Source organism: Sus scrofa, chromosome 18 (assembly GCF_054392235.1).
Source record: "Sus scrofa isolate SSC_HxYL_T2T_F1_AM1 chromosome 18, Sscrofa_HxYL_maternal_Yorkshire_Landrace_v2.0, whole genome shotgun sequence".
Taxonomy (NCBI): domain Eukaryota; kingdom Metazoa; phylum Chordata; class Mammalia; order Artiodactyla; family Suidae; genus Sus; species Sus scrofa.
Window position 1 is genome coordinate 25831728 of NC_139400.1, and position 22625 is coordinate 25854352.

At 54.7% G+C, this 22625-nt stretch overlaps 1 protein-coding gene across 6 annotated transcripts in view; it reads left to right on the forward strand.

Annotated features, from left to right (window-relative positions):
* PLXNA4 (plexin A4) overlaps positions 1–22625 on the forward strand; it is a 628886-nt gene that overhangs the window by 588410 nt on the left and 17851 nt on the right. For all 6 annotated transcript variants that reach the window (XM_085005420.1, XM_085005418.1, XM_021078937.2 and 3 more), the window contains 5 exons: positions 2590–2749; positions 14836–14939; positions 15484–15583; positions 16996–17186; positions 18377–18546. In XM_085005420.1, coding sequence (XP_084861546.1) covers positions 2590–2749; positions 14836–14939; positions 15484–15583; positions 16996–17186; positions 18377–18546 — 725 coding nt within the window. The remainder of the gene's footprint in view (positions 1–2589; positions 2750–14835; positions 14940–15483; positions 15584–16995; positions 17187–18376; positions 18547–22625) is intronic.

Below are 22625 nucleotides of genomic sequence, written 5' to 3' on the forward strand. Positions count from 1 at the left end.
CCTGTCTCATCAGCGGCTCCCCGATATTGAATCCAACACAGTGAGTTATAATAACGCTCTGTCCCTAAATTGCAGCATCCTTTATTCCAGAGGCCAAACTATTGTTAGCACCCCCAGCCTGGTTGCAGATGACTTGACTTCAAGAGACTGTGAGGAAATTGGAGTGGGTCAGGGAAGCGTGTCCTTTGAGGTGCAAACACTTGGGGAAGAGGTGCGCCGGGAGGAAAGGGGGAAGGAGTCGCAGTCGTCCTGCCCAGAGAAGAAATGGCTGCAGGGCCATTTCTGTGGAAGGGGGAGCAGCCCGGTGGTTGGTAAGGAGGGGCAAGGAAGACGCGTGTTGGCAGCAGACCTGGCTGAAGGGACACTTCAAGGTGAAGGGGTCAGATCAAAGACAGGGTGGCATGGAATTGGGCACTGGCTGGAGGAGCCCAGGGCGCTCCGGCTAACTGCTGGTGACCTTGTGCTAGGCAGGAAGGGTGACCACAAAGCGTGAGGCAGGTGCCCAGAGGCTCGGCCAGCATCACTTGACAGTCAGATGTACCTCCTCTGTGGTGAGTGAACTTGGACTGGCGTGGCCTGGGGCCCTGCCGCTGGGAGTGGCCAATGCATAACAGGGGAGCCTGCCTGAATGCAGACTCTCAGGTCCCATCCTGGACCTCCTGAGTCAGAATCCGCATTTTAGTTTTGTTAGATTCTGTTCATGTGAAAGCTTGAGAAGCAGGAACCTGGCAGAACAAACGCCAGGCAGCTGGCTCTGAAATGACCCAGGGGCATGGGCCTGGGGCTGGCTGAGGAAGGGTACTTCTGGGTGGAGGGGTGGCTTGGCCAGTGTCCAGGGAACCTTGTCCCTCAGCAGGGCCTCTGCCACTTCTCTGGATGTCCTGCAGCACCCCGCAAAGCTGCTGTCATGGAGCAAGCAGAACTGGGGGCGGTGAACTCAGGGGAGCTTCTGCCTCATGGTCTCTCAGCCCACAGAACGCTGTGATTGATGCTGCCTGGGGGAGGCTGAGTCTCCTCGCTGCCACTGCCCCAGAACGTCGGATAGCAGGGCAGCACAGAGTGGCACAGAGCCCCAGGCTGTGCTTGGCCACCGAGGGGCCGGGAAGGGGTCCCCGAAGGCTCTTGGAAGGGAGTGGCTGGGGGAGGGCCGGGGTGGGGGGCACGTGGGCCAGAGTTGGCCCCACCATTGTTTTCAGTTTAGGACATTGTGAGGCTGAGAGTTTGGTTTTATAGATTTAGGAGATTTTCTTCTTAATGAAAGAAGCATGTTCTCGTGTGAGCTCACAGCCGTCTGGTCACTAATGAAAGGCAGGCTTCCAGGGGCCCACGTTCTGATTGTCACCACATGGAGCAGGAGGAGGTGGGGGTGGAAGGAAGCCCGTGGTCTGAATCTGCAGACCAGACGTGCCGTTGGGAAGTGGTTGGCGGGGGGTGGCCTGTGCAGTGAAAGTCCCCAGAAGAAAGCGCACTGAAGCCTCGGGCGATGGGGTCAGACGGAGGCCTCAGGAGCCCAGGATGCCATGCTCCCTCGGCAGCACCTGTGACCCACAGCACCCACCCCGACCCACTCTGGTCCACTCAAGGATGCCATGGTCTCATCCACGTAGAGAGAGCCCACCCGGAGAACAGCAAGAGAAGACAAGCTTTTAGAAACGGCCCCGAACTTTTTAAAAGAAAAAATATAGTTTGGGGCTTGAAGCAGAGTCTTATCCGACTCATTCCAAAACAAGAAGTGCGGGTCCTGAGCCAGTGGCCTCTATCCACAAAACCCGGATATCTGGTTGGAAGCCAGGAAGGGCTTTAAATGGCCTGAACCTGCAATTTTTAAAGGGCACCTTTTTATTTTTAAAGAACCCATTAGTAGTTCCCACTGTGGAGCAGTGGGTTAAGAATCTAACTGCAGCAGTTCATGTCACTGTGGAGGCCTCAGGTGCAATCCCCAGCCCTCACAGTGGGTTAAGGATCTGGTGTTGCCACAGGAACGTCCATATGCCTCGAGTGCAGCCCTTCAACAAACAAGCAAGAAAAAAGCACACGCGTAGGAAGCTTCTCACAGATTCTCCAATCTCAGATCAGCCCAGAAGCCTCACAGAAATTGAAGCATAGGAAACCTTTGGAGAAAGGAGCCAGATTCCCATGTGGCTGTGTGTATGAGACAGAGTGACGAGAAAGACAGACCAATGCCCAGGGATGGGGGGGCGGTCTTAGAGGCGGGTGAGGCTGTGCTGCTGAGAGGGTACCCAGTGTGTGTGGGCAGGGGCGTGCCGTAGTGTCCATTCTCAGCCAGACTGCCCCGACATACTTCCCTTTGAAATGCCAGGATCCTAATGGAGTCTATTCTGAAGAGGCAGTAAATGCACAGCTTCTCCTGCTGCAGTGATGCTGAAGCCAAGGCACCTTCCTGCTGCTTGTGGGGACAGGAAGGGCAGAGGGCTTGGCAGGGACACGTCCAGGCTGGGGTCACCCCGTCCCTCTGCGGTCCAAGCAGCAGAGGCAGAGCGGGTCAGGATGGGACCCTGGGATGCTGCCGGTGGTCCCCGGGCTCTCCACACTGCGCCCCGCACTCACCTCCTCTCCCCGCTCCCCCAGGTCCTGAGTTGTGTCAGCCCAGACAGTGCCAACAGCCCCGAGGTCCCAGTGAAGATCCTCAACTGCGACACCATCACTCAGGTCAAAGAGAAGATTCTGGACGCCATCTTCAAGAACGTGCCCTGCTCCCACCGGCCCAAGGCTGCAGACATGGACCTGGGTGAGTAGGCTGCCCAGCCAGAGGGCTGTCCTGTGGTGGGTCAGAAGCCCCTCTTTCCAACCACGGGAGCCAGGATGCAGGGGGCAGACCTGCACAGCCCCCGGGAGCCCGGGGAGGGGGTGCGTGCCTTCATGGGCACTTCGTGAGCGATAAGCAGAGAGGGGACATGGCCTGCTGGTGATCTGATTGCCTCTGGGGTCTCTTGAGTAGCTGATGGGTAGGAACAGAGGTGTCCCATCTGCAGCGAGGGGGATTTCGTCTGAATCTGTGTGGCCCAAGGTCTTGCCACCACCCTCCTTGTGCCCCCAGGCCCTTCCTTTTGCCTGTGTTCCGTGCTTGTAATTTCTGCTGACTACCGAAGGCCAGAGGGATCTGGGGCAGTGATGGAGGGTGGAGAGAAAGAAGAGAGAAAAATGAGATATGACAGCCTACTGGGAAGCAGGATGACATTTCATTTCAATGTTCCACGAATAGATCGCATAGCCTATATAAGCAAGGGCATGCCACCTAGGGCCAGCTGTACCGAGATCCAGGGATGGCTGCCTGCGTGTTTCATAAGATACCGTCCTGGGGAAATCCTAGTGGGGAGCCCGAGGCTCCAAAAAGGCCAGGGCTGAGGAGAGGCCGGGTGGCATCATGGATCGTTGTCAGACATGCCTGGGTTGGAGTCCTCGTGGCAGCAGGTCCTAGCCGTGTGACCTTGGTCTCTAGTTACTTACCCTTTCTCGCCTTCGTTGCCTTGCCGATGAAATGGAGCTAGGGAGTTCCCGGGTGGCCCAGTGGGGGAGAGATACATAAAATAAAACAGGTAAACAACAGTGCCTGCCCCATTGTAGGAATGAAATGAGATGATGCGTGTAAAAGCCTTAAATGCGCTGAGGGCCCATAGTACATACTCAGTAAGTACTGGCTGCTGCTACTACTAATTATGGAGATGGTACTGGTAGATGTCTTTTTGTTGATCCTGGGCATGGAGGGGAAGGTGTTTAGGTGTGTATGTGGTTGGCTCTGGAGATGCGTGGTGACACAGAGGTGGGAGGACCTGCAGAGGCCCCTAATCCCTCCATCTGGCCTCTAAGCTGGCTTCAGCTAAGCCAACCAAGACAAATGGCATCTCTGCTATGTTCTAAAATCCACAGGGATTTTTCATCCTCTCCTACTGCCTCGCCCCACCTCCTCCCAAAGCCTAATGCCCAGAGATCAGAAGTTCTGCTCACTCCCCTGAATTCTTACTGCTTCCCTTCGCCCCATCGCCTCTTGGTTGTCTCTTGGCAGGATGGGTTTGGCCCCGTGCCTGGAGCTCTGCGGCCCAGGGGTAGGACTGGGGGAGGGGGGCAAGCATGTGCTCCCCTTGGCTTTGGAGGTGTTGCTGGGTGTGTCGTTTGTGGGACAAGGAAGAAGCATGTGTGAGAGTCTGCAGGGTGGGGGGTTCTGGGTGAGTATGTCCACGTGTGTCGCGGGCACTGGACCCTTGAGTCAGAGTGGGCGTCCGTGTGTGCAAGTGGGTGATTCTGCTGCCATGAAGAGTGATCCCACGGACTGGTGAAGAGAGGGAGTCTGACACAGAACCAGTGGGAGAGAAAACGGCTCCAGGGAAGGGAGACCCCTGGGTTCCCTACCCCAAGTAAATAAGTGGGCTCCTCCCTAGAGGGTCTCCCAGGGAGAGCTGGGTTCACAAGGATAACCAGCTAGCACTCACTGTGCCTTTCTTTCATCTGTGGGAATCATGCAGGCTCCACCCTTGGCTTCTCAAAGTCTTTATCTGCAAAATGGGTGGGAAGAGAGCCCCCGGCTGGCGGGCCCAAGAGAAGGAGCGCTCATAAAACCTCTTGGGAGCTCCCCTGTGGTACAGCAGAAACGAATCTGACTGGTATCCATGAGGGTGTGGGTTTGATTCCTGGCATTTCTCAGTGTGTTAAGGATCTGGCATTGCTGTGGTGTAGGTCGCTAGGATCCCGGGTTGCTGTGGCTGTGGCTATGGCATAGGCTGGCAGCTGTAGCTCCGATTCGACCCCTACCCTAGCCTGGGAACTTCCATATGCTGCAGGTGCAGCCCTAAAAAGAAGAGGAAGAAGGGACAAAGAACCTGTATCTTCGTGCAGAAAGGGGAGTTTGGAAGGGTTGTACCAGAACGCAGAACACGGGACGAGCTCATGGGTGCAGGTGCCTGTAGAGCCGTGTGCTTCTGGTGGTTGGGAATGGGGTGACCTCCCCTGCGGGAGAGAGACCATGTCATGGCTGGTGGGTGCTGCTCAGGACCAGCCCTCCCACCTGGAGTCCACCCACCCGAGCTTGGGAGGGGAAGAGGCTGCTTTTTAACTTTTGCACGTTTGCTGGGAGCGAGCCCAGCAACTCAGATCATTAATGGAGGGAAGTCAAGCAGCTGGCGTGGAGGGGGCAGTGGCCTCCAAAGACCCCAGGGCCACTTCGGGCATCCACCACAAGTGAAGGGAGCTTAAGGGCTGTGCAGCAACCAGGACCCGCCCCAGAGCTGCCACTCTCTCAAGCTGGAGGCTCCTTAGACCCCTGGGGAAGGCTTCCTGCTTCCTAGAAGGGGCTGCTCTCCAGTGTCACATGGCTAGCCGGGTCCCAGGAGAGCAAAGAATCTACCTTTGCAGGGAGGATAAAAGGGAGAAGCCACAGAAAGGAGGAGGTTTGAGCCTCGGGCCCGTCCCCCTGGGGAAGGGGATGGTACTGGACTTCTCACCACCAAGGCCTCCCATGCTGGGTGCTCTTCTGAGGAATTTCCTTCTTTCTATCAAGTCTAGAGTCTGGTGCTGCCCCCACAGCTCTGGTCTTCTTTCTACCCATGTCGGATTGCGTAGCAAAGCAAAAGGGACTTCCTCAGACACCCAAACGCTTCTTCCTCTGGACTGATTCACCCCAGCCGCGTGGCCCCCAGGGGGAGACAAGGCGTTCTTGCCATCATGTGAGTGGAAGTGCTTTGAAAGCCTGAAAGCAGTTTACAAGCCCCAGGTGTGATTATTATCAAAAATTAATCCATGCCAAAGGGACATTTCACCCATAGGCACGGGCAAGACCTGAGCCACGTGCGTTGGACAGAGGCGAGACAGCCAGGCATCCCCCTCCACTTCCCCTCCCCCATAGCTGAGGGCCCTGGGCAAAGACTGCCTACCCCCTCCTGATGCCCAGCCCTTGACAAGGCAGGGACGTCTGTCCCAGGTCAGCTCAGTAGGAAGCAAAGACATTTTAAGCCACCCCTGTAATTGCCCCAAGTAAACCCAGCCCCGACCCCCTCCTCCTGCTTTCACCATCCCTGTAGCACCCGGCCTGGCCCAGCCCCTCATTCCTGACACTTCTGTTCATTGCTCCTCAGACTGAACTGTCCCCTGCCCCCCTTTGCCAGCCGTTCCAGGCATTAAGGAACCAGGATGGGGAGCTGTATTATTCAGGGTTCTCCAGAGAAACAGAACCATAGGATATGTTTATGTAGAGAAGATGTATTTGAAGGAATTGGCTTATGCATTCACGGAGGACTTCGTTAACAGTGGAGTAGGGGGAATCTGTCTGGGCTTGCATAACAGAGGCTGGTCGGCTTATAAACAACAGAAACTAATTTCTCCCAGTTCTGGAGGCTGAGAAGTCCAAGGTCAAGGTGTCGGCAGATTCAGTGCTTGGTGAGAGCCCACTTCCTGGTTCTTAGATGGCCATCCTCCTGCTGGGAACTCCTATGGCAGAAAAGAGGGCAAGGGAGCTCCCTGGGGCCCTTTTTATAAGGGCACTAATCCCATTCATGAGGGCTCCACCCTCATGACCTAATTACCACCCAAAGGCCACCTCCACATGCCATTACAGTAGGGGCTAGGATTCAACATATGAATTTTGGGGGGGAGACAGAGGTTCATTGTCTAGCATGGAGGCTGGCAGGTCCAAAATCTCTAGGCTAGGCCAGCAGGTTGGAGTCCCAGGGAAGAGCCATGTTGCAGAATTCCCTCTTGCTCAGGGGAGATCAATCTTTTGTTCTCTTCGGGCCTTCACCTAATGAGACGAGGCCCACCTACATTACAGAGGGCAGTTTGCTTAACTCAAAGCCCACCGATTTAAGCATTAATCTCCTCCAAAAACAACTCCCACAGAAGCATGCAGAATAACATTTGACACAGCGCTGTGGCCCGGACACGTTGACACATAAAATTAACATTTCAAGAGCCACAGTGAGGGATCCAGAACCTGCCTTTATTGCCATCTGTTGGAATCTAGGGAAGAGAGGATAATACCTCAGGCAGGAGTTGGGGACTGTGTCAGGACAGGTGGGCCTTGGGAACTTTTGAAGCGCAGTGCCAGGGGCTCCCCATTCTTGCTACATGCCAGGCTGTCCTTGCCAAGTTGATGTCCCTTTCCACCCACAGGTATTGGGGATAGGTACCCCCTTGCACCACCACACTTCAACAGATCATAAGAGCCTGCTTCAGGGCACTCTCTCTGCCAGGCTCAGGGGGACCAACGTGACTAGGCGTCCCTCCTTTCTTTGTGCAGTAGCAGAAGGTTGAACAGTTCTCTCTTTTTATTTTTTCATTTTTGGCTGCCCTGCAGCATATGGAGCTCCTGGGCCAGGGATCAGATCTGAGCCACAGTTGCAGCCTAAGCCACAGCTGCAGCCATACCAGATCCTTAACCCACTGCGCCAGGCTGGGGATCAAACCTGCATCCCAGCACTCCTAAGAGGCCACCAATCCTGTGGCACCACAGTGGGAGCTCCTGAACACTTTTCTTTCTGAGTCAAAGGACTATTTGCCTCTGCTCTTTACTCCCCGGAGGAAATATAGCTGAATCCCTTCTGTTTCACTGCACAGAAGGAGACCGCAGCTCAGAGAGGCACAGAGCCTGGGCCCTGGTCACACAGCAGGGAGGTGGCGAGAACACCCATTTCTTTCTGGCACAGCCGCCTCCGCAGTCCACGACCTCCAGAGATTCCTCTGGTTTAATGCAAATGCCCCATCAATAGCCCTGGAAGTCCGCCATCCTTTCTGTCTGAAAGGGTATATTTTTTCAAATAAGTAATTCCTGTATGCAATAAAAAGATACACTATCTTCTGAGTGAAATATAAAGGGTTCACAGCGGCTGTCGCCCCCGTTTGCATTTTCCGCTGCACCTGATGGGAAGGACAGATAAAGATAATGGGATTTTTTTTCTTTCTTATTCCACCTCCTTCTCTCCCTGGAAGGTGGAAGTGTAACAAATTGGATTGTGAGTGTGTCTGTCCTTTGTACTTGGAGCCTGGAGCAGGGCACAGGGCGGAGCTGCGGAGAGGTCAGAGCCAGCAATTTCCCCCAGGTGCCTTGCATACATGAATACCTGGGTCACCTTCCCTCCTTCCCACTGCCCAGCCCCCTGCCTCTTAAACTCCTCTTTGACACAGCACACAGCCCTGGAGCGCCACTGGAGCCTCCGGGGTCCTTATTCAAGAATATCCACTAAGCGCTAGCTCACCTTTCTTAAATCAAACAGCAGAACACCTTCTGCTCTTTCCTTCAGCTCTCCAGACTGGCCCCAAGAGCGACAGCCAGCCGGTTCACAGCTCTTTACAGTTTGCAAAGACCTCACGCCTTAAAAGCAGACAGCACGGTTCAACTTAGGAATGTTCTTTTAAATACCGCATTTCCTAATTCAATTATGTTCTATTTTAGCCCTTACTCTCACAATAAATTACTCCCCCCCCCCTTTTTTTTTTAAAAAAAAAAGACAAATCAGGAGGTCCTGTCGTGGCTTAGTGGGATGGAATCTGACTAGCATCCATTGGGACGCAGGTTCAATCCCTGGCCTCTCTCAGTGGGTTAAGGATCCAGCGTTGCCGTGAGCTGTGGTGTAGATAGCAGATATGACTCAGATCTGGCATTGCTGTGGCTGTAGTGTAGGCTGGTGGCTATAGCTCCAATTCGACCCCTAGCCTAGGAACCTCCATATGCCATGGGTGTGGCCCTAAAAAGCAAATAAAATAAAATAAAGATGAATCATAGTTAGATGATCCCTACTCGTGCTCCAAGCCCCCAAGTCAGTTTCCTAACCTCGTTTGCTGTGATACTGATTCTGTCCTGGCCTCTCCCAGCCCTTCTCCCACCTGCTCCTCTTTGGGAGGGGCTGGGTGCCCATGGTATCTGGGCTGTCTGCCAGGTGTCTCCTTGGGGCTCACCTGCGGACAGGTGAGTAGCGGTAGAGTCCTATCTCCCCTATCAGCCTTCTGCTTGGCCCCTGGTTTGGGAGACTGGCTGCAGGCTGGCGCGTGCTCCTGGTGTGAACCAGCTCAGTACCCCGCAGGGAGGACAGGCTGCTTGGGCTGGGAACGCACAGCTGGCTGTGAACTTGGTTGCTTGTGCATCAGAAGGGTTGACTCAGCCAGTTCTAACTAGCCAGGTGGGCTCTTCCTTGCCCCCCTCCAGGTCAGCCCCTCCTGAATCTTCTGTGAGATGTTGATAGACGGACTAGAGTGAGGCGGCGGGGAGGGGGCGGCTGTTGCAATGCCTTAAGCTCCTCGGCCTGGGGTGAAATGAGGTACTTGTGTGAGCGTGTATGGGTGTGTGTACGGGTGTGTGTGCCCTGCACCAACCTTCCTGCATGCACACAGCAGGAGGGCCAGAGCTAGTGAGGGGTCGTTTCCTGGTAGGGACTGCCTCTCCACGTGGCACCTGCTGGCGGGTAGGGGACCTTCCAGGAGCCGGGCCAGCAATGTGCTGGGTGCCAGTGTCTCCTTCCCGGGTTGGCCTGCAGATAAGCCCCTCCCTCCTCTACACCCCAGCTTCCCACTATCTCCCCAGACACATCACAAACAAGGTGCTCCCACCTCCTTTGCCCCAAGAATCTCAGAGCAGCATCCTGTGGTCTGAACACCCCTGAAACCCACTCCCCTGCCCGCCCCCCACCTCCCCCACCTCCCTTCTGCCTTGGCCAGGGGCAGCCGTCTTTGGGAGGGGCACCCCCTCCCCTTCTCACCCCTGTTCCACACCCCACCCCTCCCATCCTAGGTGCCTCTCAGGTGGACCCGGTTGCCGTAGTGTGGTATTCCAGACCTTCCTTAACTCACTTCCTGACCTGCCTGTGCCTCACCAGCCTCCTTTGCACTGTCTCCCTCAAGGACACCGCCCCACAGATCCCTGGAGTGTCACAGAAGGGCTCCCCGCTGCTCCTCCACCTCCCCGGCTCCTTCTTCCAGCTCTGATCACCTGGGCCTGGGAACCTGGGTTCTCCTGTGGAGCTTCCCCACCGAGAGCCCTTCAGGGGCAGGGCTTTTGTTTTATTTCATTATTTCCTGTTTAACTATTTAATGGCCCGCTGGCACAGTGCTGGGCACACTGTAGGCACTTGGGAAACAGGGTTTTTTTTTTAATTTTTTTATTATCGTTGATGTACAATGTTCTGTCCATTTCTGCTGTACAGCAAAGTGACCCAGTTATACAGATACATACGTTCTTTTTTTCACTTTATCCTCCATCCTGTTCCATCACAAGCGATCAGATAGAGTTCCTTGGGCTACACAGCAGTTCCTTGCTCATCCAGTCCAAGAAACAGTTTTGAGGGAGTGAGAATGGAGCTCTGAGTCTTTCTGGGTCTGGATTTTCAACATGGCAGTGGTAGGAGATGCCCCTCTTTGCGTCCTGACCCAGAGAGGGCGGATGTCCTGATCCCCGCGGCTGTGGTGCGGCGTCACTCTGTCTCGGGATTCACCGGGGCCCTCACTGAGCTCAGTGCGTTGAGGCATTTTCCAGGCTCTCACTGTGCAGGCAAGGCATCCCGAGGCTGGGTGTGCATCCAGAGGAGGAGGAGGCTGGCCATCGGCTGAGCTGTCACATTGCCCCTCAGCTGTTCTAACAGGGTCACCTCATACATAGTGAGGTGTGGACACAATAGAGAGATATTTTTAGGGCTGTTTTTATAGGCAAGGCAGAAGGAGTCTATCTGGTAAAGAGAATGCTGAACTTGGGATGGGGAGACCTGGGCTCTATTGATTTTCATTACTGTTATGAAAACTAAGCATATGTTGAATGTGCAGCAAGACCCAGAACACAGAATTAGATGTGTTCTCGCTCGGAGGCGTCATGACCTAACCAGCTGCACGCACTGCCAAGGGCACCAGATCACTGCCAAGGGCACCAAGATCTGAAGGTGGCAGGCCCGCCTTCTTGGGGCCAACCTGCTTTGGTTCTTTACTGCTGGGTGGGGATGGGGGTTCGTGAAGCCAACCCCGTGATTTGGTGGGGGGGGGGGAACTGTTATGAGGCAGCCATTTTGGTCTTTGACCTTGGCTTTTCGTGGTCCCACCTTGCGCTCCCTGACTCATACCTCTGTCAAGGTCGTGAAGAACACTCCAGAAAGCTGAGCCCACACCCCTATTCTGGTTTTCTTGAGACATCCCACAATGAGTATGGGGAAAAGAGAAGCCCCGGCTGGTCTGGATGAGGGTTCTCGGGAAGGAAGGAAAGGGCATGACAGGGAAGTGAAGTGTGTTCCGGCCACAGGTGAGCTCAGGGAGCCCAAGAAGAGAAGAGTGAGGTGCAGGGATGCACGTCCACATCAGTCCACTTCAACCACGCCGTGCGGGGAGTCCCTTGCCTGAGGTTGCGCCCGTAAGCTTCCATTCTGGGACCACTGGGCAGCTACCCACGGCCGTGCACCTTTCCAGTAGGTCCTGGGGACGGAGCCGCCAACACCAGACTCCCATCTCTCAAGGGTTCGTTCATCAAGTCTGGTTTAGGGATGGGATGTTTTTCTTCCTTTCTGATATTTCAGAAACGAAGCACATAGCAATTTTTCTGTAGAAGAAGAAACAAAAACAACAGACTTGAGAGCTCTAAAAGCAGGGCTGAGTAGCTCTAAAACCAGCTCGCTAACCTCCCATTCGTATTTGAAGGAACATTCTTTGCTTTTTGAGATAATTGCCAAAAAGACCATAGTCGCTGCTTCCCTGCGGCCCCGCTGGCTCCCCATCAGAGGCAGGGGCTTGGCTGCAGGGGCTGGAGGCTTGGAACACCTCACAGTCCCCGAACGTGTGACTGAGCACTGACATCAGTGGAGGGCAGGCTTCCTGCTGCCCTTGACTGTCCCGCTGCCCCCTCATAGCATCGCTGCCCGCAAAGCTCAGCCAGAGGGGAAGAGCATGCAACCACACCATGGGCACAACTTGATTTTGTGGACGGGGAGATGCTATGTCGCCCGTGGATTCCTGGCGCTCACAGGATGAAGGTGGGGGGAGGCAGCTCCCTTCCAGCATCACTGTGTGGCCACAGCTCAGGTTCTAGTCCAGCCATCATGGTCCCCCGTGCTCCTGGCACTTGGGTGGGTGCCGTGCTGCCGAGCTCTGAGTGGTCATGACCTCCAGGTCTGTCTTCCCAACCTGTTTCTTTCATTTCCCGGTTATAAAACTGGAAGAATGAGCAGTAGTAATTTCAAGAGCTTTCGCTTCAATGCAACAGATGTGTCTGGAGTTCACATCTTCCTTTGTCCCAGGTTCAAACAGCACGGCTCACACTTCACCTCTCACTGTAGCTCCTGCCTGCCCACCGTGGAGCATGGACATACCGATAGAAAATCATTCCACTGCTTAGAGGAATGAACCATTACTCACTCACTTAGGCTTCCCCTTCCTTCATTTATTCACTCATTCATTTATGTGCTATTCATGTTATAAATATCATCAAGTACTTACTGTGTCCCACATGCTGGGCCAGTCCTGCTGGGAGGCATCTAGCAGCATCATTTTCAAACTCCCAAGGACAAGTCCTCATTCCTTGACTGCCCTGCGGGGAGCATGGCCACACTCTGCCCTACTTTTTCTCTGTTAGGGGCAGGGAGGCAGACTGACTTTCACTTGCTTACATAACTACTGGACATGATTCAGAGCCAGGGCTGCTGAATAGGGCTGCCCAGGCTGCGCACTGCACAATTTCAGGGCACTTGTGTAACAGGGAAGCCCTGCATCTGGCTCCAGCTAGCTGTCATTGCTCAGACCACCGGGCTGCATGGCTTGTTCAGATCTCCCTGAGAGGTGTTACAACACCATCAGCAAGGGTGCCAGTGCAGCTGCTAAACCAGAAAGCTGGGCCTTGCTGGCACCTTCCCCATCTAATCCTGAGAAGCCACATGGCCTCATCAGTATAGGAGACACCTTCTCTTTTGGGGGCCCAGCCAGTTATCTTAGTGTCCAGAGCGTGTCCCCTCTTTCCTCTCTGGCTTCCTTGAAAGGAATGCAGGACACTGACTGTCTTCTGTGTCGTCCCCCCGACCCCCAACCATGCAGCCATGCAGCCTCTGCCTTCATGGCCCTGTTGCCATTGAGCAGGCAAGCAGGGGAGACCCATGAGACCTTAGCTCTCAGGACCTGCTGTGTGACCAGGACAAAGCGTATCACTGCCGTATCCTTGGCCCAAGCTGGTCTTTGCCAGAGTCCAACTGTACCCTCCATCCGCTGCCTCACCAGCTGGGGGATATTCCCCTTATCTTGCACCAGCCACTCAAAAGTGCATGCATCCACACATAACCTACCTAAAACTAAAAACAAAAACACAATTAAAACAACGCAGCAACGCATAAAACACTGCTGCCCTGGTGCCCTGGTAGGGCATTTCCTCTTCTGTCTACTTCCCCACTGGCCCTGAGGCCTCATCTCCGTGATCTGTTCCAGCCATGCATCACCAGCACTAAGTGATGGACGGTCCCCAGCGTCCTCTTGAGGCTCCTCCACTCCAGTGACCACAGAGGCATCCTTGTGTTGTCGTTCCTGGGATATCCCAGCCCTCTCAGAAGCCCTCGACCAGGCAGCAGACAAGCCCAGGAGTAGAGGCAGGGACTTGGCTATGAGGAGCATCTCTGCTCCTCCCAAGGGCAAGCAGCTCCCTTCCTGGGCCTGATTTTCATCTATAGCACCAGCCATGCCCAGGGCGTGAGGCAGGGAGGAACCAGTCAGGGATGCCCAGCTCGACCTTGGCAGGAGGGGAACAGAGGGAGGGAATCTGAAAAGTATATCCGTGGTCCGTAGGAAGAGTCCAAGGTGGGGTTCGGCAAGGACGGCGGGTCCCTCATTCCAGCCCCCAACCATGCGCTGCCTAAACCCAGTGCTCCAGCCTGTTTCGGATTTTTAGCATCTGTGAGGCGTGGCAAGGGACCGTGGCTGCCTGGAAACCAGATTCCTGGCTTCCTGGCAGGAACACATGTTGCATTTGAATTGAAAAGGCCGTTTTTCCTTTCTGGTGTGTGTGTGAGAGAGAGAGAGAGCCTGTGTGCATGTGTGGATGTGCCCACACTGGCGCACGAGAGCTAGTCTTTGTCTGGCGTGCACCTGGGTCTCCATGTGCGAACATGTCAAAACCGGAATGTGCGTGTCTCTTGGTCCCACGCGAGGCGATGAGGATTTGGTGGATGAGAAACAGTCCCGTTTCCCCATGTGGGATCCATCAGGCAGCCCGGGTGCTGTGGGCCTCCAGGCCCTTGGGGAGAACAGGGGTTGTAAACGCACACCTGAGGCATCAGATGATTAGGTGTTGGATGGGTCACCAGGATGCTGTTATCCACATCAGCGTTGGGGGCGTTGGGCTGTTCTTGGGCACGAGAATAGGTTTTGCTGGTCTCTCTGTACACTTGTGCTCAATCTCCCTGCCAAGGTGACCCACCTGCCAGCTTTCGGGTGCAAGACACGCTCCTGGAATAGGAATAGGGCACGTAGTGCGTGAACCTGCAGCCTTGCTCTCATTAGCTCCCAGACCTTACAACCAAGCCAAGAGTGCCCAGGAGTACCTTGCGTTTGGTTAGCATTCTCTCAGGTGCCTTCGCCTGCCTTGGTCTGTCAGCTAATAATCTACTTTCTGCAGATGTGGCCACTCACCAGGGACAGGTGGCTGGCGGAGGGGATGTCATTCCTACTTCTGTCACATAGTTTGCTGGAATGAGAAGCGGCAGGGGCATTCAGGATCCCCCTATGCTGAGAGCTTCTGCACCCCTCCTCTGGGAGCATCCACCCGCACCTGTCTGTCTGCAGTGCACCCCTGAGTGGTACCGTGTGGGTGCCTGCGCTGGGCATCCTCAGCATCCCATTCAGGGGCCCGAGGACCTCTCTGAGATGCAGCTGCTCTCCCTACAGAGTGGCGACAGGGAAGCGGGGCGAGGATGATCCTGCAGGATGAGGACATCACCACCAAGATTGAGAACGACTGGAAGAGACTGAATACCCTGGCACACTACCAGGTGAGGTGATGGTAGAAGCAGGGGGGGGGGGGCGCGCTGGCTGACGGGGGCACCAGGTGCCTGGGAGTCTCAGTCCTTGAATAATGGGGTCGCTTTGAGGCTGTTACCAAGCCCCAAATCCACTTCTTCACCGGCGCTTTGTGGGCCCTTAGCAACCAGGGAAAGTTCAGCCAGGACTCCCTGGCCTCCTCGGAGATCTGATGCCCACTCAGCACATGCTTCCTGTGGGGCTTGGGCCAAGGTCCTGAGAAAAACCCTTTCCTGGACCATCCCTGGAGCGTCAGGCTGGGTGCTCTCCCAGGGAAGCATAAGACCAGAGGGTGCCAATGAGAAGCTGTTGCAAGGGTCTCTTGAAGAGTGAGTCCTGACATAGACCACGATTCTGTCTTTAGACGTGTCCTGTTTCATCAAAGGAAAGTTGACAGCCTCCTCGGTCCCCTGGTGGGGCAGGGATTGCCCCTGAGGACCACGTTCATCCTGGCTTGTCCTTTTCCCTGGGTTGGCAGTTTCCCTGCCTGGCCTCTTACCCGCTATTTCCCTGCAGGTGCCAGATGGTTCTGTGGTGGCTTTAGTGTCCAAGCAGGTGACAGCCTACAATGCAGTGAACAACTCCACCGTCTCCAGAACCTCGGCCAGTAAATATGGTGAGTTCACTGAATCCTTCTGGGGAACAGAGGGTGCCCTGAGCAGCTCTTGTCATGATGGCAGCACTGCTGGAAGGCGGTGGATGCCCAGGACGGGGAGTGGGGAGGGTCGTGGGGAGTCAGGCCAGCCACCGGGGAGGAATGCTGGACCAGAAAGGAAGCTCCTCGTTCTGGGCGGGGCTCTGATGCAGGAGCAGGACCTTCATCCCCCCAAAACGAGAAAAAAGTCTAACCTTTCTGAGCATCCTACAGTCTGTAAGGTGCTTTCACGTTTGTGATACTCATTATTGAACGTCAGGTTCATAATAATCAGTGAATTAAATAATTATTATTTCCCCCTATTATGCAGATTAGCAAATTATACCTCCGTTGCACAGAGGCTACATGACGTGTAAAGGTCACCCATCAGGAAGCAGTTGAGGGAAGGTGCAGAGCCGGGTCTCTGCTCCTTGGGGGCGGGGGAAAGGGTGCAGAGGTGGGCTTCTTACCAGCAGCACAGGGTCTGCAAAAACTACCCACTTCATGGGATCGTTCTGGAAAATAAATTATAAGACAAGGTAGAATGGTGCCCACGCACAGAGGGACGTTCATTTTCTTTTCCTGCTCTACTCTCATCTCACCACACTTTACATCTCAGCTAAGAAGTGGGAAGAATTTGTCCAGGCGAGAGGGAGGATGCAGGTACACAAGCGACAAGGTGATCACTCAGCTGGTCAGCTGTCATTAGGGGAGACAGGCTCCCTGCTCTCTCGGTTACTTAATTGGCCACACAGAACACATCCTGATACTTGAGATCTCTTACAAGGAAGACTGTCAAAATGGACGAGCATATATATATATATATATGTATGTATGTGTATACACACACACACATGTATATAAAAGAGGAAAGTCCCTCTGTGCATGGGTATCATTTTATGTTGTCTAATATTTATTTTCCAGAATGATCCCATGAAGTTCATAGTTTTTTCATTCCCTGTTTTGCTAGGAAGAAGGTAGTTTTTTCTATCCCTGTTTTGCTGGTAGGTTTTGTTTTGTTTTTGGCCACGCCCGTGGCATGCAAAATTCCAGGGCCAGGGATTGAACCCGAGCTGCAGCAGTGATAATGCTAAATCCTTAATCCCCTAGGCCACCAGGGAACTCCAAGCTTTTATTTTTACGAATGGAGCAGTAAGGGCTGGAGAGATGCAGGTACAGGAGGGAAGGGAATCTGAGTGGGTGGAGAAGCCCCAGAGAGTTTCCCGGAGTTGGTGGCAAAGGCAGCCTGGTTTGGGGACTCGGACTGAACCGAGGCAGGGTGGCCAGGCCTGCAAATGCAGGAAGGGTCAGAGGTGGCCTTGGCTGGAGGTGTGTTGTGAGTCATGGGTTGGAAGTGGGGTGGACTTATCCACGGGGGGTCCCTGCATTGGCAGAAAACATGATCCGGTACACGGGGAGCCCCGACAGCCTCCGCTCGCGCACACCCATGATCACCCCCGACCTGGAGAGCGGAGTCAAGATGTGGCACCTGGTGAAGAACCACGAGCACGGGGACCAGAAGGAGGGCGACCGGGGGAGCAAGATGGTGTCTGAAATCTACCTGACGCGCCTGCTGGCCACTAAGGTATGGGACTTGAGACAGCGTGCGGGGCACACGTGGATTATGGGATGGGACTTCCTCACCTCAGAGAAAGGCCGGAGCTGGCAAACACCTAGCATCCATCCCGGTGCCCCTCTGTCATCCATTGACGCAGACCCTGCTAATTAGCCCCACCTCTTCCCCAGCACAGAACCTCAGAGTCCTTCTTTTTTTTTTTTTTTTTTTTTTTTTTTTTTTTTTTTTTTGTCTTTTTGCTATTTCTTTGGGCCGCTCCCGCGGCATATGGAGGTTCCCAGGCTAGGGGTGGAATCGGAGCTGTAGCCACCGGCCTCCGCCGGAGCCACAGCAACGCGGGATCCGAGCCGCATCTGCAACCTACACCACAGCTCACGGCAACGCCGGATCGTTAACCCACTGAGCAAGGGCAGGGACCGAACCCGCAACCTCATGGTTCCTAGTCAGATTCGTTAACCACTGCGCCATGACGGGAACTCCCCTCAGAGTCCTTCTTAACCCGATGTCCCAGCATACCCCACCCAGACAGGAGGGGCGGCATGCAGCCTGAAGTCCTGATTCCATCCCTTCTCTCTTGCTTAGCTAGAGACACTGGCCGCATGTACCGTGTTCTTCTGCCTTTGCCTTCAGGAAAAATGACTTTCTCTGGGATGACTATGGAGTCTCCAGGGGTGGAAATTGGGGCTCCATCGGTGATTTTTGGGCACCATTTCCGATCCTGGTTCCGGGGACCTTTTGTGCCTGCAGTCAGTCCCTCCTTCCTGAGCCTGGCCTGGGCTCTGCTCTCTGTGGAGCCAGATGAGTCACCGTTCATTAGCCGGCGTGAATAATGCCTAAGCAGAACCAGCAGATTGTGTTTGTCTGCTCTGACCGAGGGCGTTGTTGGTTAGCATTTGCGAAAAGTGCTAAAATAACACCGCCAAAGGGTGTGAAACCAAACCTCGTTCGTTGCTGGCAGGGGAAGGCTTACTTAGGTCCAGTCATCGGTGCTGGCTCTCTTTTCCACGTGCAGGGGAAACGCAAAGCTGTGGGAGATCCATGACATCGGGCGGGGGCGCGTGCCGGCTTCAGACCTGCTGTCACCCCACTTCACCCCGGCAGGCAGGCCCGGCCCCCTGCTGGCCTCCCCTCCCCCAACCGGGAGGCCGTGCTTAAAACCCGTCCTCAGAGCCGCGTCTGCGCTTGTGCCCCCTCCGCAGGGCACGCTGCAGAAGTTCGTGGATGACCTTTTTGAGACCATCTTCAGCACGGCGCACCGGGGCTCCGCCTTGCCCTTGGCCATCAAGTACATGTTCGACTTTCTGGACGAGCAGGCTGACAAGCACGGCATCCATGACCCCCACGTCCGCCACACCTGGAAGAGCAACTGGTGAGTGAGGGGCGAGCAGAGGATGCGTCAGGGGAGGCCAGCTGGGAGGCCATGGGCTTGGGGTGAGCAGCTCAGGCCTTGGAGGGCGGAGGGTCCACCTTCCCCGCCAGGGCAGCGCACAGGCGCTCTCTCTGGGCCCTGCCTTGTCCCCTACTCTTGGTGTGCTCCCTTCCTCTCTACCCTCCGGTCCGTCCAGTCATCCTTCTTTCCTAACAATCAGTCAGTCAACAAACGTTCAACCTCGTACCAACTAAATGAAGGAAAACGAATGTGCCAGATGTCGTAGCCAGATCGCTGTCCCTTCCAGGTCATTCTGCTAGACACTGAGGTTACAAAGACCATCAGGTGTGGCTTCTGCCTCCCTGGGCTGCCAGTCAGAGACCCGAGACAGAAGGGCAGCTGTTTGGACAGAGAGGTACACGCATGTGTGCAGCTCGATCATAGGGGGCAGCATCTCACAGCCGCTCTTAAGCGGAATTTGAAGCCCACCAAGGAGTCATCTAGGCGAACAAGGAGTGTTTCTGAGAAGAGGTGGTCTTCCCTTTCTGCCAACTCCTTTCCCAAACTCCCTTTGGGGAAGAGACTTTCCCATAACTAGTGCGCTTTTGAGACCACAGAGTAAGTCCTACCTGACACTCCAGGTGTGTCACCATGGTCCCCTGTCTCCTCTAGCAGATGTCATCCCTCCCCCTCGTTTGTGTGTGCGTTGTGTTTCAGCGGGAGACTGCAAGGTCAGGCATCAGTATGCAGCTCTTGTGACGGAGTCTTGCACAAAGCTGGGACTCCATAAATATTGATGAAGATGCAGGGCCAAGATGGCCTCTATTTGAGAGTGCTACCGCAGGCAAAGCTGCCTTACATTTAGTCCCTTCAGTTCCAGAATTGCCTCCCAGGAGCTTTTCCACAGTCCCTTTGTCTCGGGGTGTTCTTCCCCAGATCATGCTTCCAAGGTAGCGGGAGCTGCTGCCCGGCATCTGCCAGCGCCCAGGACTGACCCGGCGCTGGGGATCATCCAGGCTCCCTGACCTTCAGCCCTGAGCCTCAAACCAAAACACAGATTTAGGCAGAAGTCAGCCTGTGGCACTGAAACGCTAGCGAAAGCAGGATGCCCTGGCTTCTCTCTTTCACCGGAAGAATAGTGCCGTCTCTACCAACCCTGGGAGATCAGGCAGGGACGGCGCTTTGGACCACAGAGCTGGAGAGGGGGGTTTGCTCCCACAGGCTTTCTGGGTAAGAGAAGATCTTACATCCTTGCATCGTGGTGTTCTTGCAACTTTTGTGTAACAAGACTCTTAGACCCCCCAATTCCCCTTCTAGCACAGCAACCGGAGGTGAAGCCTGTTCCCTCCTGGGACCTGGGTCTCTCCCAGGGCCCACCTCTAAGTAAAAGTGCATTGAATTCTGCCCATTGTTTGAGCATGACTCTTCAGAACTTTTCTGAGGGCATGTCTCTGACCTACCCAATCTGCTTCTCTATGCCAGTGAGTCTCGCTTCACCCCAGCTGAAGGTCAGCAGCCTTCAGAATACAAGGAATGCCCTGCCCAGAACTTATCCTTGTCCCGCAGGGGAGAGCTGAGATTTCCAAAACACCCCTCTGTGCCCTGGTGGCCTTTGATAGGTACATCCCCTGAAATGGGATCTAAACCGTTTGCTTTCAGCTATCCCTCCCGCTGGGGTAAGGCCACCTCCATGGATGTCATCATGTCCTCGGGGTGAGGGCACAACCTTCCTTCCCACCAGCTCTTCCAAGTACCAGGTGTTATGGTAAAGAACCCCAGTCCCGGAGTTCCCCTTGTGGCTCAGTGGCAACAAACCTGACTAGTATCCCTGAGAACGTGGCTTTGATCCCTGGCCCTACTCAGTGGGTTGAGGATCCAGCGTTGCCGTGAGCTGTGGTGTACGCTGCAGATGTGGCTTAGATCTGGCATTGCTATGGCTGTGGTGTAAGCTAGCAGCTGCAGCTCCAATTCAGCCCGAAGCCTGGGGACTTCCACATGCCGTGGGTGTGGCCCTAAAAAGACAAAAAAAAAACACCCAACCCAAAACCAAAAAACCTCCAGTCCCAGTGAAGGAGAGCTGGGAGTTAGGCAGCAGACAGCACTACCCACTCAGGGTCCCTCACCCAAGCACACCCCCCCCACCCCGACCCGACCCGCTCAAGGCCACCTGTGCCAGAAGCAGTTAGTCTGGGAATTATGAGAGCTGCGTATTGACTTAGAGTTAATGGTCCCTGATTGTAAAGAAATTGTTTCTTTATTCCTGGCCAAAGTGGTAACACCCTCTCCCTACCCCCTTCCTCCCCACGCCCCTGCCTTTTCTCTTTTAAATAATCCTCCTGCTCATTTAGCCTGAGTGGCTGCAATCAACCGGAGATTAGTGCCACCACTAATGTTAATAATATGCTAATATTTCATTAGGCAGGAGCTGCTGTGGTTTCCCGGGTTGATTTGCCTGTCAGCACAACTGGTTGGAGGAAGGGGAGTGTTGGGGAGAAACCTCCTTGCAGCAAATATGGGCTTGCACCTTCCCTCTCTGGGTGGGACTTCCGGAAACAGGGAGATGTGGGCTGGAGAGGGCCTCGGCTGGGCAGTGTGGTTGGGGGGTCCTTCATCCGGGGCTCGGAGCCCAGCGGTCCTGGTCGCCCCTGGGCAGCTGCAGTGACCTTGACTTTCCCTGGAGGGTCACAGCTCCCTGCTCCAGCCCTTTATTCCTCCTTCTGGATTTCCCAGGATGAGACAATTTACATTGTCAGACCTCGGTGCTGCCTGTGCGGATCACTTCGTAGGAACTTAATAAATACTTGTTGATTGACTGGCAGTCTGGAATATGAGGTCTTCCTGCACGTTAGCTTTTGTTGTGTGGAAGTACTGGCTGCTGGGAGATACAGCTCATGTACAGATCTTGTTCTTGCTGGATTGATAATGTAATTCAAAAGAGCTTATGTTCTCAGAGGCAAGCCAAATATGGACGTACATTATAGCGATCAGAAACAGTGAGACAGCAACCAAAACAGCAGTAACACATCAGGGCACAGGGCAGGAGGGCAGAGGGGGAGAAATAGAGGATCCCTTGCTGGGTGCCGCCCGCTTCCTGCTCTGCATCTCCACCGGCTGGAGGAGGGAAGCCACAGAATCCGAGAGCCAGCGGAGTACAGAGCCAAGGGGCAGGTGGGCAGCTTTCGCCCGATGCCCTGGAACCCTTTCTAGCCACAGACAGATGACTTAGGGTTCCCAAACCACCCTGCACTTTGGTCTCCTCCACATCTTTGTTTAGCTGATTCCTCTTTGGCGGGACCCTCCTCTGCTTCTCCCTCCAGGCCTTATCCACCCAGGAAATAATGATGCATCTTTAAACCTGAGGCCGTTAAGCATTGTTTCCCCCATGAAGACTTTTCAGACATGGCCCTCTGCGTAGACTTTTGGGGGGGGTGCTTTTTAGGGCCACACCCATGGCATATGGAAGTTCCCAGGCTAGGGGTCAAATCAGAGCTGCAGCTTTCCGCCTACACCACAGCCACAACACCTCGGGATCCGAGTCACATCTGTGAGCTGCACCAGAGCTCACGGCAACAGCGGACCCTTAACCCCACTGAGCGAGGCCAGGGATCAACCCTAGGGATCCACCCTGCGTCCTCATGGATCCTAGTCAGGTTCGTTACCGCTGACCCACGACAGGAACTCCCAGAAGGCAGGTTTCTTACAAAGGGAAGAGGAAAGGTCTTATTCACACCGTACCCCTAGTTGCTAGTGTAGCTCCTGGTACCCAGGAGGTGCTACCTGGAAGGAAGGCGAAGGAGGAGCCCAGCGGGCAGATGAGAGGCCGGGAGTGTTGTGCACACGAGCTTGGAGATGGGAATCAGGCAGCGCCACTTGAACTGTTCAGCGCCAGGGCCCTCGCCATGTGCAATAAGCCAGTACGAACAGGCAGGGAGGAAGGGCGTGATTCTTCCAGGTCACAGTGGAGGGCAGAGACGAAGACACGAGGCCAAGGTTCCAGGCTCTTCTTTAAGGTTTGCCGACTGGATGTGCTGTGTATCTGGCACAAGGGGGGCAGCCAGCGGCATGCAGGATCAGACATC